This window comes from Podarcis bocagei (assembly GCF_964188305.1).
Source record: "Podarcis bocagei genome assembly, chromosome: 5".
NCBI classification, from domain to species: domain Eukaryota; kingdom Metazoa; phylum Chordata; class Lepidosauria; order Squamata; family Lacertidae; genus Podarcis; species Podarcis bocagei.
In genome coordinates, this window is record NC_138129.1 from 42813000 (window position 1) to 42829395 (window position 16396).

Sequence of the window (16396 nt, forward strand, 5' to 3'; positions counted from 1 at the left end):
ATACAAGTACAGTGGTGCCTCGCAAGACGAAAAGAATCCGTTCTGTGATTCTCTTCGTCTAGCGGTTTTTTCGTCTTGCGAAGCAAGCCCATTGAAGGATTAGCGGATTAGCGCTATTAGCGCTATTAGCGGCTTATCTGCTGATCGGATCAGCTGATAAGCGGCTTAGCGGCTTAGAAAAAGGGGGGGAAGGAAAAAAAACCAGCAGGAACTCGCAAGACATTGTCGTCTTGCGAAGCAAGCCCATAGGAAATTCGTTTTGCGAAGCACCTCCAAAACGGAAAACTCTTTCGTCTAGCGAGTTTTCCGTCTTGCGAGGCATTCGTCTTGCGGGGCACCACTGTACTACTATTCCAATGGGATGTGAGGGGAAAGAGTGCATATCCATTCAGACTATGCAACTTCGTCTCAGCATGCTTTGAGAGATTTTTTTTTTTAGTGACTAATAGTTTTTATTAGGATGGGACACAGCTTATTTGTTTTAAGCTTAATGATTGTGTGCTTGATCATTTACATAACTGAGCTACATTTTAAAGCTCCTTTAAGCAAGTATTAGCAGAATGGAATTTACATTATGAAATAAATAAGTACCAATTCATATATGCCCATGCTGAGAGCTGGCACTGTTACATAGGATGGGCAGAAAAGCCCCCTAGAACCATTTTTGTAGGATGGCAAGTAATTAGCTGCCTTCTGTCTTGTAAGTTTTGTACAAACCTCTGAGAATCAGTAAATGGGATACAAATTCGTCAATGGCATCAGTCTAAAATATGCGTTCTAATTAGTTCTACTGTGCAGACAGGCTGGAGAATCCCAGCTCAAGATCAAGAAAGCACATCACAGAATAGGAAATAATGACCACAGCCTGATTGCAGCCAAAGAATTAATCTCTGCTACAGCTTTTAAATGTTAGGGAACTGGCTTCCCCCTCTCAATAGGAACTGCTGTGAATGTGTAGATTTAAAACATGGATGGTGAATGTGTGTGGTTCTCCATCTTGTCAGATCCTGACTCCCATCAGCCCCAGCCAGCAAGGATGAGGAGAGCTGTTGTCCAGGAGAAGCTGGAAGGCTACAGGTTGCCACATCCCTGATTCTGAAAGCTTGATATTTTTGCTCATGAGTCCATAGATAAGTTTGCCTACCGAGTGCCTACTTCCTATGTCAAGCTGCTCATGCACAAAATCCATGTGTAAATAGGACATGCACAAAAACAGAGTTCTCTGGGTGTATTTATGGTGTGTGTATGGTAAGGAGCTGTGTCACAGTACATCTGTATGAAGCAACACACACACACACACACACACACACACACACACACACTTCTTGCTGCCAAACTGCACACAGGAGGCGGTGAATTACTTCCTGCATCATGGAAATACTTTCTGCTTAGAAGAAATGTTGCTGATGAAGCCAGCTTCTGAACACATAGTATCTTGGGCAGTAACTGGAGTCGAACGAAATTAAGGAGTCATGCACTTTCCAGATGCTCTGCAGAGACAGGCCTGTGCTCAATGTTTTCTCAGTGACCTCAGATGGAAGGAGCACGCTTACGACCCACTGTCAGCGCATCACCAGCTCTCACGAGGTATGCTTCTCACCAGGTCACCAGATCCACAGACGACATTAAGTATCTATTAGACCAGAAGCCCACGTATCTGGCATGACTGCATCAGAGGAGAGCAGTGCAGGTAGCACAATCGAGCATTTAGTTGGCAGAAGCAAGGGGTCTTCTGCACTAAATTTCCAACAACTTTCTGACAGTAAGAGCTGTTCGGCAGTGGAACCATCTCCCTCGGGAGGCTGAAGATTCTCCCTCCTTGGAGGTTTTTAAGCAGAAGTTGGATGGTCATCTGTCATGGATGCTTTAGCTGAGCTTCCTGCATTGCAGGGGGTTGGACTACATGACCCTCAGGGTCCCTTCGAACTCTATGATTCTATGGTTGCAGCTTAGGGAGCAGTTTTCTGCCTCTGTTTCCAAACAGTGTCCTGGACTACTACAGCCCAATGTTGCAGCAGGTCAGTATGTGTGTATGATAGCAGCCAACGTCAACCTGGTGTTGATGTTTTGGACAGAAACTCCCATAAACATCGTCATGTTTATGCCAAGTTGTTATAAGGGATAAAGCAAACCTGGGCACATCAACAGTTAAAAGAGCGGGACTTGTACTTCTCATGTGCTGTGCAAACAACGTAAAATTATATAGGCTAGTAAGCCATGATAGCTGAGTAACCCAGTCCATAATTGTAGGGCTGAAAAATAATAATCGGTGTAATTAATTTTAATCAGAACTGTTCCCTGTTGAACTGTGCTCTCTATCTAGAACACTATTCTGATTACTCTACATGCTTGCCCTGATTGGAGCAATGTGTTTTCAGAGGGATCTTTAAAGCATGAATCAGTAAGGAAACAGCTCTTTAAATATAATGTAAATATAATATTTATAAGCAAGATAAGGGTTTTCTGCTTGATTCATTTTTTTTACATTTATAGTCTGCCTCTCCTCCAATGTGCTCAAGGTGACACAGATGCTCATAGCCTTGTGACGTAGGTTAGGCTGAGAGTGAGTGACTGGCCCAAGGTCCCTCAGTGAGTTTCATGCCTTGCTTAATAATCAGCTGACTGGTTTAATCAACTATAACTCCAATCTTTAAAATGCTCAAGATTAGATCCAGGATAAGTAAGTTGCACTTGGGTCCCTTTAGAATCTATGCAAAACTAACCATGAATTTGTTCCCACTGAAATAAATGAGAACTAAATCGGGATTAATTTTACATATTCCAAAGGGATCTAAGTGCTGATAACTTTACAGCAAAATCCTATGAATGTTTACAGATAAGTAAAATCCATTGTGTCCCCTGAGGCTTGCCTAGAGCAGCAGACTTTAGCCTGGGTTCAATTCTCAAATTTATAATCCTGAGAAAGCCAATATATCTGCAGACCAGTTAAACAGTAGTTTGAAGATGTTCATAAGTTAAATGCCTCAAAAGTAGCACTTAAATATTAGCATGAAGTTTCAGTCCTAAAACAAATCCAAGCAAGATTGGTGCTCGACAGCAGCTAAGGAGTTACAGCAAAGGAAGATTGGTGTGTGTGTGTGTGTGTGTGTGTGTGTGTGTGTGTGTGTGAGAGAGAGAGAGAGAGAGAGAGTCACCACTCACAAGCTGTTTGTTTTAAAGTGATCTCTATGCGAGAGACACTAATTCCTCATTGAGGGTATCATTGATGAATTGTCAAGCATAACACTGTTCTTTCCAGCAACGCTGTGTGACAATGGAATCTTTACTGTGCCTGTTTTATCCTACGTCAACCTTTAAATGCTTGTTTGACACTGGATGTTGCTTGCCAACTTTCTGGAGAATGGGAGGCCAGCTTGAGTTTTGACATCAAGGTTATTAAAACAGGTCCTTTACAAGAGAACCACTGGGTTACAGAAAAACACATTGAGAAATCCCTGAGCCGATTTCTGCAGCCTAAGGATTCCTTGTCAATGTACAGCAATGTTCTGTTTCCTCAACGACATATGTTTTTGCATGATCATGCCATATGCCCCCCGTTTCCCAAATTCTGAAACCAGCTCCATGTGGGAAGAGACCTCAGATATCCATGCTGACATCACAGGAACAGCAAGCAGATCCGAGAGTCTGCCTGCGTAGGCTCTGCAACAGAGCCAGGGTCCCACAGAGCCAAAATCCTGCAGCCGTGGTGATTTCAGGGGAGTCACTCAAGTGACTCAGGGCTCTAGAAGTTATATAAAGCACATTCTGCATGGCTTCTGTGTCAAACCTGTCTAAATTATTTTTGGATCGATCAAGAAGCACCCAGATTACTTTGATCTTATTTAGATGAGCCCTTTGAATGCTTTTGAAGATATGCCCTTAAATAATTCAAGAGAGGAGATAAACACAGGCAAAAAAGGAAGACGGAAAGGAATGGGGGTGGTGGGAAAGGTTGCTAGGATGCCATTGGAACAGAGACACTGGTGATGGGCTTAGGCCAATGGGGAAAGAAAGACGGGAAAGTAGCAGGAGAGGAGCAAAGAAGAGTATTGAGCTAAATGTGAATTTAGCTCACAATAGGTGAACAAATTCCATGACGCTGCTACCAACACTAGTCAAATTTGTTTTACTGCCTCTGCTGCCTTTAAACAACCTGATGGTGGAACGCTTGCCAGGAAAACCTCCAACTTTTCAATGTGGAATAGCAGGTATTACCTGCCAATTTACTCCTACAACAAGGATGGAATGTATTGCCATTATGAGCTATCAAATCTTGAAAAGTACTCCGAATACAACCCCCCTTTGATCAATAATAGGAACTCTCCAAAATGCATTCTTCCTACTTCTTATGACTGAACTGTTACTCATTGAAATGGGTGTCCACATTAAGCTATTTAACTTCTGATACAAATATTAGACATAGGAGGCACAACATTATGGTCAAGAGTATTGTAAGCTTTGTCTATTTAAAAAGAGGGCTTTCTTGGTTTCACAAGACCATGTGTTTAGTTCATAAGGTTCCTTCTGTGAAGGTCTGCAGTAGCAAAATCTCTAGTTAAGACAGAGGGAGAGATGCATTCACACATACACAACCAGAGATGTTAAAACCAAGTTCAGTCAAGGCTGCCTCCTGGAATCATATGCTCACACACATTTTGGATGAGAAAGCTACCAGCTCTTCCAAAAATACCCAACCAGGAAACCTCTGACCCTCGTGCAATTCAGCAGATGCCTGGCACAGTCCCAGGATAGTAGTTACAGTAATATTCCTTTAAAATCTGAGACATTGTACAAGACCTGCCACATTGCTTATCCCAATGCCCGCTGTATAAAGAATTCAGAAGCAAAGACTTGGATGCAGTGGCGTAGCATGGGGGGGATGGACAGAGGGGAAGTGGCCCTGGGTGTAAACAGGTTCCCCCATGACAGGCTCCCTTATCAAGCCCACGTGGCTGAGCTCCTGCCACCTTGCGGAGGCACTGGAAGGCAAGCTGTGTCCAGGCCTTCAAGGCTTGGGTGTGCACCTCCACCCCAGCTGCCCAGTCCACCAGGGGGTGCAACACTTGCCCTGCTCCAGGCGCCAGCAACCCACACTACGCCACTGCTTGGACGATGACAACATGCTCACTGAACAGGACCCGTCTGCAAGAACCTGGACTTGCTAGCCAGAAGCAAAAAAGCAACATAAATGGAAAAAGATAGCCTCCATTGTATTGACAATCACAAGAAGGTCTTGGGGGAAGCTTAAGTGGTTAATTGTTCCTAGGGCAACTGAATTTTCACTTCTTCTGCAATTGTACTGCAAATATGCCTCATTCTTACTTTATTTTTGAAAGTGGTCAACACAGATAAACATGTACTGCTGGAGCTGCGAGATTTTGACATGTGAGGCTGCTACTACAGGCACAGAAGCATGTCTGGCAAAAAATAAATTTGGCCACTCTGTCTCTAGAACTGGTTAGAGGTGTCGTGGTACTGAGTAAACATCACTGAACTAGTGCTGTTCACCACCAAAGCTCTACATGACCACCATTCTACAATATCTCCCATTTTTTCTGTTCCATTGCCAATGCACACACTCAAAATTAACCCAGGCACAGTGCATCTCATCTTACCATCCATGCACAAGGTCTGAGCAGCCACACCGTTTGGCTTTCTGCATGGCTGCCCAACAACAGCAGAACTCCCTGTCCCTGGAGACTTCAATCAAATTCCCCAAGCCACAGTGATGAATGTGTAGCAACCATCAAGAGACCTTCAGGTGCCCACATTATAAACAGGCACCAGGTCACTTACACAGACTACATTTCCCCCCAGGCTGCTTCAAGCTCGATGGTTCCTAATGCACATCCATTTGTTCTGAAACAAACCCAGCTGAGTTCATTCACCCAAGCGCTGGCAGAAATGCAGCTGAGCATCCCGGTTCTACGAGGAGCTGGGCACTGCTCCCACTGGGTTCAGGCACACCTAACTTTGCCCGGGATCCCTAAGTAAGAAGGGTTAGAGACCCAAGAGAGAGGCTAGAGCGTCACAGAGGGTGATAGGAATAGATCACTGTAAGGATGGGGTGCTGATTTGCAGGGCAAAGCCTGGCACAGACCAGGTTGCAAAGTAGACCTATCTGGAGGCTTTGAAAGGGGGACGAGGTGAGAGATTGGGGGGGGGGGGAGGCAGCTTCTCAGAGGCATCAGGACCCTTCTCATTCCAGAAGGAAAGCGGGCTGGGGGTGGGGGGAGTAGGTAGGCAGGCAGGCGATGCTAATGGCCGGAGAGCGAAGCGCCCGCAACTGGGGGAGGAGAGAGAAGGAGATTCGGGGAGGGGGGGGGTCGCCTTACGTTCTCTTGAAAATGCCTCCCAAGCAGCTGCCGAGCAGCAGGCAGAACTGTTGCGAGAAGAAGACCCAGGTGATCTGCGAGAGGGAGCTCTGGGTCTGGCAGCGCAGGTCCAGCAGGGTGGGCCCCAGGAAGGCGATGCAGAGGCCGAAGCTGAAGAAGACGCTCCAGTAGGTCAGCGTGGGCTGCAGGTTCCTCTTGAAGAGCGTCGTCACCCGCGCATCCCACCACCACATCCTCGGCTCCCGCGGCCCGCCAGAAAGCAGCGTCCGCGGCAGCTCGCTCTCCCGCCACTGCCTGCCTGCCCTCGAGAGCAAGTCCCCGAGAGAGAAACCGGAGCGGGCGAGTGGCGCCCCCTAGCCGCGCGCAATCCGCCGCGGCCGAGAGGGAGAGCCGGGTCTTCGCTGCTGCCCCGGTCTTCGCGCCGGAATCCCCTAGGAGAGCAACACCTGCCCGTCGGATCTACCGCGTCCCGCCCTGGGCGAGCCCGTCGTCGATCACATGCGAGGAGCCTCCGCCCCGAGGATCCGGCGCTCGCCTCCTTCCGCGGGCGCTGCAGCCTTGCCCGCGTCCCGCTCGCCGGGCTTGCAGGCAGCAGCAGCAGCAGCAGGCGGAGTGCCGCGCGCGGGGCGGGGACTGGCTCCGCCCCTTCGGCCCGGGGAGCCGCGCACAGGCGCCAGCAACGCCCGCCTCCCGGGCCAGCGGAGCGGCGAGGGTCCCAAGCTGCGCTCGCCGGACGGTGAGCTCTGGTTCTCTCCCCCCCCCCCGGCCAGCTCCCAGGCGAAGCCCCGGCGGGGTCAGCTTTGCAAAAGGGGCCCCGCCAGCTAGCAAAACCTTCCGGGCGAGGAAGCAGCTGCAAGTGGTTTCCCTACAACCGAAAACACCTGCGCGGCTGCCCATCGCCAGGTGTGATCACTGCACACGCGTCTCCATCACTTCGGAAACGCGGCCCGCCTACGAAAGGGCTGGCGTGGCCCAGCGCAGCTACCTGCCTTTATCTCGTTTTGCAGGCAGTTGAAAATACCCGCAGTAATTACACGCGACGATCATTTGTCGTACACGGGATGGAAGTAAATCGTAACGTCTGAAACAACTCTTCTGCGCTGGTTTCTTTTCCCTCCTTTATTCTCTCTCTCTCTCCCTCCCCCCACCCGTAAGTGAGACTCGCAGGTGACCTCAGTCTCTCATCCACACCATCATCATTCCCTTATTGAAGTCAGTGCTACTGACACGAGTAGCTTACTTACCATTCGCTTCACAGGGAGAGACTCAAGTTGAACACGTGGGTAAAGGTCGTGGAAACGTCCCTTGAAATGCACATAGAAGCTTAGGAGAGGAGATGGTTGTGGAGACCAGGGCGGCAAAATTGTTATATTTCCTCTCCACTCCCACCCCTGCAAACAGGGGTGCCAACTTGAATAAAAGATTGGGGAGGGGGCTGGTAAGCCCCGCCCCGCATAATCAATCACATGACATTGTGAATGCACACTATTTAAATGGCAATGCCCATCAAGTATGGGGGGGCTGGCCCCCTTAAATGTTTTATTAGGGGGTGAAGACCCCTGGGCCCCAAGGAGGTAACTCCTAAACTCACAATTCTGAGAATACAGAGGTTTCCCCTGCAGACCCTCCAAGTGTCCCTGTTTCCCAAGTCCTGGATTTACAGAAGCTGTCCCGATTTCTGATTTGATCCTGGAATGTCCCACTTTTCCTTAGGACTTCCCTATTTTCATCAGAGAAATGTCAGAGGGTATGGAGCTATGTGACACCCCCCCAGACAAGCAGATAAGTAACTATACAAATTCAGAAGACATCTGAAGGCAGCCCTATATAGGGAAGTCTATGTAATGTTTAATGTTTTATTGTGTTGGAAGTTGCCCCTAGTGACATGAGCAACCCAGTCAGGTAAGTGGGGTATACATAATAAAATTATTGCTATTATTATTAATATAGAAATGTTGGAGGGTATGCTGCTGTGTACATAACAAACCCAAAGGGGCAGCACACTGATACTTGCACTCACTGGGTCTAGTTTAGCCCTAAGCCTGCAGAAGCTACACTTAGTCAAAGACCAGTCTTTCATCTGAGTTCAGTTGAACCCTTTACTGATCCTGCTTGGGGATTCTGCCTTCCCTTAATCTTGGGCCTTTCCACCCAGTCTGTTAGCTGAGTGCGATATCAGAAAATAGCAATAAGATATAAATGGGTTGGATAGTGTTCTTGAAGCTACCAGCATGAGTTTGACCAAACTGTGGGAGGCAGTGGAAGACAGAAGTGCCTGGTGTGCTCTGGTCCATGGGGTCACGAAGAGTCGGACACAACTAAACAACAACAACATAAATGGGCTCACCTGATGATGAGTCTGATGTGCAATACTGTACTTCATGTAAAGAGTAACAAAAAAGACAGCCATGAACATTATGTATCACTTCCGGTGATGCATAATGTTCTGGGGCAAGGGTATTTATACAGCAGGCCATGTGCCTTCCTTGAAGGACTTTTTGGGATCCAGCATCACTAAAAAACCTCAGCTCTGCTTGACTTCCTTGAAATGGTAATAAGGAATCTTGTGCCTTTCTGTACCACAAAGTGCAGAAAGGAGGCAGAAAGTGCGTGCGCGCACACACACACACACACACACATGGCAACCTCTGAATACTAATACTGTAATTAGCACACTTGCAATATAGGCAGAAAAATATTTTTTCCTTTTGTCGATTCTCCATGGCTTTTTCATTTGTTTGCTTAAGGGATATATGTAACTACTATGACTGTCAAATCTGGGGCTGGGTTGGAGTGGTTGATGCTTATGCTTACGCAGAAAACTCCCTCTGGAGGAGGCTGAGTTTATAAATATTTCACCTGCTGCATTTGAGACGCTAACTGGCAATTTTTAGAACGCTCTTGCTTTGCTTCCTCTCTCTTCTCCAAGGCAAAGCAATACACAGACGTGTTCAGCTGATTCAAGTGCATGCTGGAGTGTCTTGCGGTTTCTTTCCTCTTCCTGTGCCTGAGTGCTCTGGGGAGGCACGTAATGTCATTGCCCACTCCTGAGATGTGTGTTTTGACAGGTTGAAGGTGCCAATTTGTGCGACGCAATTGTTGTTTTAAAGCTCATCTTATCTAAACAGTACCTACCTCAGCCTGTTCCTTTGCCAGGCATCCAAGCAATGTGTGGGAGGTGGTTTTGCTGCCAACACCCCCACATTTTTTGTGTGTGTCCCAGAATCCAGATTATATAATCTAGAGAACATACTTCAGTTTGACTGAATGCAGGCTAATGCTGGCTAGAAATACTTCTCCACATGGACAGAGGATCTGTGGGTGAGAGGTTCCCAGATCTGCGAAATGGTTCAGTTACCTCCAGGGATTCAGGAAGGGAGTCTTTCTCCAGCCTACCTGGAGATGCCAGGGACTGAATCCGGCTACAGAGCAAATGCTTTACCACTGAGCCACAGCCCTTTCCTAAACATGCATAACATTCCCTTAGGTAAAGGTAAAGGGACCCCTGACCATTAGGTCCAGTTGTGAATGACTCTGGGGTTGCACCGCTCATCTCACTTTATTGGCTGAGGGAGCCGGCGTACAGCTTCCGGGTCATGTGGCCAGCATGACTAAGCTGCTTCTGGCGAACCAGAGCAGCACACGGAAACGCCATTTACCTTCCTGCCGGAGCGGTACCTATTTATCTACTTGCACTTTGACGTGCTTTCGAACTGCTAGGTTGGCTGGAGCTGGGACTGAGCAACGGGAGCTCACCTCGTCGTGGGGATTCAAACTGCCGACCTTCTGAATGGCAAGCCCTAGGCTCTGTGGTTTAACCCACAGCGCCACCCGCATCCCATAACATTCCCATAGATATTAGTATATATGATGGTTGTCTAGTTTTTGGAAGTAGATCACTGTGTTCAGGCTCTTCAGCACTTCAGTGCATGGCACCTTCAAATCATGTTAGAAGAAGCTAAAACCAGCAATATAAATGCACCCTTGCAACAAGGCTAGTAGCAAAGCAGGCTCAAACTCCTTCAGTATTGAGAAAGTTAGGGTGCTACAGCTGAACACGTGTCGTCTCAAAATCACACAAATTGACAAAAACACATATACAAACACACTTCCAGCTAGCTATCCCTCTCTGTCTCAAGGGCAGCATGCCTGGCAATAGTTATCTGGAGGCTTGTGCAAACATAGCATTAATCTTGCAGTTCCTTGTGGTGTCCATGTTTATTCCCCTGAGCAGGGAAACTGGCCTTTCAAATGTTGGACCGCAACTCCCATCAGCCACAGCCAGCATGACCAATGGTCAAGAGATTAAGGGAGTTGTAGTTCAACAAAATCCACACCCTGGTTTATACTAAAATTTGAAGGACACTTTCTAGTACCAGAAGGGTCTCCTAGCATGACTCACATAAAATATAACAAGTGCATAAGTAGGCAAACATATGCAGCAAAATAAAAACTATGTATCAGTCATCTTTAAAATATGTCTGAAAAACATTCTCTATTGCAAAAAGTTAGTATGCATTCCCAAAATGAATAGTGGAAATTGAGTAGGGAATGGGAGGTTTCAGAAAATCAAACTAGAAAGCCATTATGTGTGTAGGAAACCTTTGGCCCTACAAATGTTGCTGAACTACAGCTCCCATCATCCTTGGTCACTGGCCATGCTTGCCGGGGCTGATGGGAATTGTAGTTCATCAACATCTGGAGTGTGAAAGGTTCTCTATCTGTTTGGCCTGTTTTAGTTCGATTTAGTTGAAAGGAGAATCTGACTAAACATAAGATCTGAGAAGAAGCTTTTTGCCAGGAAGAGCTGTTTGACAGTGGAATGGACTCCCACGAGAGGTGGTGGACTCTCCTTCCTTGGAAGCTTTTAAGACAGAGGCCATTTGTCATGTATGATCTAGTTGAGATTCCTGCACTGCAGGGGGTTGGACTAGATGACCCTCGAGGTCTCTTCCAACTCTACAGTTCTTTGATTCTGTTATTCGATTGTCTCTCAGTGGTCATTCCTCCAGCTGCACCAGAGTGAGAGATAAGGCAACAAGGCCTCCTCCACTGGCTCAGCCAGGACCAGCTGACAATTAGCTCCTTCCTCCCCAGAACTGCCTCCAGTAGTTCTGCTTAGGCAACTCCACAATACAACATTGTGAAATAGTTGGTGACTTTAATTTGCTTATTTTCTTCACCCCTTTTGCCTCTAGTAGCATGCCTCCTAGACTGTAAGCTGAGGTATTAAACAGCAAACAACTTTGGGAGTGCGTTGGCAGAAAGATGTTAGATAAAGCAAGTAAATAAATTTAAGAATCAAAACATTTAGATAGATCCCATTTATATTAGTGCTAATTAAGAGGAGTGGCAAGAACATGTCACTAGTGCAAAACAGTAATTTCAAAGGGAACCATCATTAAAGGAAGGATCGTTGCATTTAGGTTAATGTGCTAGCCGGGTGAAGAGTGTGTGGCTGGTTTTGACTCATGCTCTAGAAGTGGTGTGCATGTTACAAAACATTCTTATGCTTATGACAGCCTCTGCAGCTAATAGGGTGCAGTGGGAGGTAGGAGAGTATGTTGGATTATTAAAGTGTAGATCAGGCCTCGTTGTAAAAGATTTTATAGCATTGATTAGCATGCAGAACAAAGGAGGTAAACAGGCCAAGTTGATAAACAACTTTGAACCTACCACTCAGAGGCTGAACTGAGGAGGTATCTCAACAACATTGGATCATAAGTCATCTACCAAGTTGCAGGAGGAATAATGGCTGGAGCAGAAAGACAGCCTTGGGCAAGTCCTTTATACGTTAATGACACAGTCAGAAATACCCCCCCCCTCTGCTGTTCACCCATGACCTTGATGCCTTTCAATTGCCTCATGGGACACCATCATTTCAGAAGAGAGGTGTGGCCCTCTAGAGTTGTTCTTCATTTCATTTCGTAAATCTACAAGGGTGTGTGTGTGTGTGTGTGTGTGTGTGCGCGCGCGCGCGCATCGGGACAAGAATGTTAGCTAGTTCCACTTCCCATTGCTATTCCTGTTGCCCTGAATGAGTTCTGGAGGTTCCCTGGAAAATCAGGCTTCTAAAAAGCAAGGGAAGCCCACTTTGAAAGATGGATAAGTGTTCAGAGGTGGCATGCCACTGTGTATCAGTTGCAGGAGGGACAACCGCTTGTGGGCTTCCCAGAGGCACCTGGCTGGCAACTGGGAGAACCAGGACTTGATGGGTGAGGCTCTTTGTAACTGAACCAATGTGTCTGCTGATTTTATATTGGTTTTTATATATCCCATCACAGGTTGAAGTCCAAATGTTTGTGAGCCGCCCTTGTCCAGCTCTTTTCGCACCATATCCTGAAGTCACTAACATGCTTTGCTGCACAGAACAGATCACTGCATGAAAACGAGTACAAGCATGAAAATGTGCTTTGTCATACACCATCTGGCCTAATTAAGAACAATCTGTCCGCAGAGAATACATCCGCAACATTTGGCCTTCCAAGTACCCTCTCATCTCCAGGTAACAAAACTATCTCTGGCTTGTTTTCTCCCAGGGAGGATAAAGGCCAGATTCAAAATCGGAAAAGATAGAAGTTTATCTTTAAAAGCAAAGCGGTAGAAGGTTCAATGGACTTAACCAAGCAGAGCCAAAGGGAAAGAGACAGCAGGCCAGTCTCAAGCTAAAATGTTGTTGAGATATTCCAAGCAGAGTATGGGGTTCAGTCAGAAGTTGTATGAATTTTTCTCGCCACCAATCAGCAACTGGTATTTGATCCAATCTAAGCCAATAGTGAGAATTGCTACTAGATGCAGTTTGCAGATAGGACCATAGGCAGTTGCCTTATACCGAGCCAGACTTCAGCATCGTCTACACAAGCTCCCCCCCCTCAAGCTGGTACCTTTAGATGCTTTGAACTACAGCTCCCCATCAGACCCTGTCAGCACAGCCTCTGTAGCCCAAAACATCTGGAGAGTGTCAGGCTGGAGAAAGACTGGTCTACACTGGCTGTAGTTGCTCTCCAGGGTTTCAGAGAGGAGCCTTTCCCAGTCCTACCTAGAGACATCAGGGATTGAACTTGGAACCTTTTGCTTGTGCTACCATAGCAGGCAGCTTAAAGAATGGAAACAGATACCAAATAGTCCCATTCCTGTATCTACTTGCAATGTGTATCGTTCTTTATGTGCATGCTTTGAGCAGAGTTACTTTAGTGCTTAGCCTTGTTGTTTTAACAGCAATTTTTTAAGGATGAAGCGAAGCAGAGCAAAGTATCATTAGTTAATGTACTGGTCATGCTGTCACCCTTTAAACCCTTTGGGTATGTTTCAAAAGGCTGCAGATGCATTTCTCTATGAAGCTGCTTTAGAATAAAGGCAAGGGATGGTTCTGATTCCCTGGAGTTCTCTGTGCAACCTCATTCTTTGACCCTATTCTCAACCGGCTTCATTTGCCCCCATTACAGCATCACAGAGCCAGAGAGGATTGGCTACTTCACACTACGATGCCATCACATTTCTTGTGGGCAGGTAAGTTGAAGGTTGCAAGTAAGTTCCCTAACCAAGGGGCAGGTGGGAATTGTGCCAAAATAGTAGCAGATTAGGTTGCAAACAGGAGTGAAAAAGATGAACATTTGGAATGGAGAGGGGTGGGGAAGAACATTTCAGTTCCCCCTGAAAGCAGCTTCTCTCCCTCAGTATGCTTGTGGTGCAAATCTATCTAACAATGTATAAAGCTGCAACTGGCAAACAATAATATGGTTCACCCTTGCTGTTTCAGTAGCCTCAGTGACATTGAAGTCCTTGAAGGACTGAACAGCATGCAAGTTTTAAGTGGGGTATCAATGATATCATGTTTCACTTTTGAAAATTATAGATTGCCATGTCACTCAGGCCTTTTTGGCAATTTAATGTCAAGTGACTGGAAACCCAGAAGGCACATTCGTCAGATCTTATCCATTTACTCCAGGTTGATTAACAGAATAAGTACAACTTGTGGTTCACATTGCAAATTAGAATCGCTGCACCACTGATAAGCAAAAAAGTAGGGAAATGCTACTTTTGGTGACCAGGGTAGCTAAGTCAGGTTCAGCTCCAGGTCTGAGGGACTTCTGGAGTACATGTACTCTGGCGGGCCCCCTCTTACATTGGTGAGTCCCCTCAGGCTTACATGGCAGTAGTGGTGGCAGAAACAACATTGCCCAAGGGAGGCTGGAAGCTGCCATTTACATTTCCCACAGTGTCCCAATATAGTGTCACTCTGGGGCATCATGAAGCTCACAGGCATAACATACAAAGCCTAGGACAAGATGCCATTGCAGGTAGACCCTACTGGGGCCCTGGCAGCAGCTGTAGGATGTCAGGAGCTGATGCCAGGACTGGACTAAGGCATTGAAAAGGCCTGTCTCTAACTGCTGAAACTCTTATTGATGTTTAAAACAACATGGACTAGCTAATGGAACCTTACTGTGCCTGCTTCTCTGTTCACAAAATCGAGATAATGTAAGCTGGTATATACTTCAGTGGGTTTGAGATTAGCACCACTGGGGCTAAACTAGATATGAAGGGTCAGGACTGCTCCTGAACCCCATGAAGCAGCAAAGGTACACCTGTACTTCTCCCCCAAACCTACATTTAAGCCATTTTCTGCTCTGGCAGACATAATCCCAGCTGAAAGAAAATGAGACCGAAAAAGTGGTTGGGGAGGGAAAGCGCCACGGTGCCCTGCTTTCTCCCTGGCAAAGGGAGCAGGGCATTTACTCATAGAACAAAGGTAACATCCCAAAGAGCAGGAATCACAGCAAGGCAACTCCAGTAAGACTAGATGCTACCACAGCTCAGACAGGGCGAGGCAGAGCATAAAATACCTTATCAGCACCCCGGAGAGCTCACTCAGAGGGAGCTGTTACCTCAGCAGTATGCTGAAGCTTTCTAAAGGCTGGCTTGAACCCTCCGATTGGCCCCGCCCCCTCTGAGGAGCAGACTGCTCTTTTAAAGGTCCACTGCCTTATTCTGTAAGTGCTGGACATGGAGATGGTGGATAGTAAGAGAATAGGACAGGTAGGAAGGGATCAGCTTTCTCCTCCTCTTCTCCCATGTTAAATGCTAAAAATCACCCAGCTCCCCATTTCACAGGGAGCTACCAGGACCTGTCTGATACATTCAGGTGGGTATTGCAGTTACACCTTCCACTACCCAGAACATTAGCCTTTCTTTTGCAAGAGCACAAAAGTCTCTCTTTCTTATTAAACGTCTCTCATTATTGCAAGATGGTTGCCTTTTTTGCAGTTGGCGCAAGCCAAAGCCTGTTTAATGTAATGGGACGTGACTTACAATGACTGCATTTTAATAGTGCTCTCAGCAGGAAGCCAGATGCTCGCATTCAGCATAATGTGATTATGGTGTGGTTTCTGTTGCTACCTCTCTCACCGGACCATTTTCTAAAGGAGAAAGGAAATGGTAGCTTTAAAAGAAAATGAATTAGGACCTTGCAGTGCTACAGAATAAGAATTCTCCACCATTGAGGATAACTCACCTTGGAAGACAGAAGAGGAATTTTGGAGCAGGAAAACTTCAGAGATATTATTTAATAACATGTTCAGACTTCACAGGTAGCAGCTACATATTTATTATAGAGCAGAATCCCCATTATATGAATTTCGATTATGATCCCTGTTTTCTTCTGAATCTGTACTGTGTTCCCTATATTTATAGCACACCCACTCACATTTAACTGCTCCCTGCTCTGCGTGCTGTACCTTACTGATAAATGTATATTTTGATTTTATTTGAGAATCTGAGGTACTTCTAAACGCTTAGGGGCAGCAAAAGGGAAAATAACCGGTCTGTCTGGAGTAGTGGGAAGTTATTACTCCTTGTTTTGTGATAGGTTCATTTACTTGGTGACAAGAACACTTACATTTCTGAGTGTTCAAGGCAAGACATTGGGGGGGGGGGAACCACCCTGCTGAAAATTATTAATTTGGTGCTTCCTTTGAGCACTCAAGAGATTTCCAGCCAGGGGAATGCATTGCTGAAGGGGAAGTCTTCTTGCTCCATCTAGTCCAGTATAGCCACAAAAA

At 46.4% G+C, this 16396-nt stretch overlaps 1 protein-coding gene and 1 long non-coding RNA gene across 2 annotated transcripts in view; both read right to left on the bottom strand.

Annotated features, from left to right (window-relative positions):
- MFSD4A (major facilitator superfamily domain containing 4A) overlaps positions 1–6916 on the bottom strand; it is a 45849-nt gene extending 38933 nt beyond the window's left edge. The window contains exon 1 of the mRNA XM_081195784.1: positions 6336–6916. Within this exon, the coding sequence (XP_081051910.1) occupies positions 6336–6568 (233 nt within the window). The 5' untranslated portion in view covers positions 6569–6916. The remainder of the gene's footprint in view (positions 1–6335) is intronic.
- LOC308586709 overlaps positions 1–16396 on the bottom strand; it is a 280032-nt gene that overhangs the window by 240092 nt on the left and 23544 nt on the right. The window lies entirely within an intron of this gene.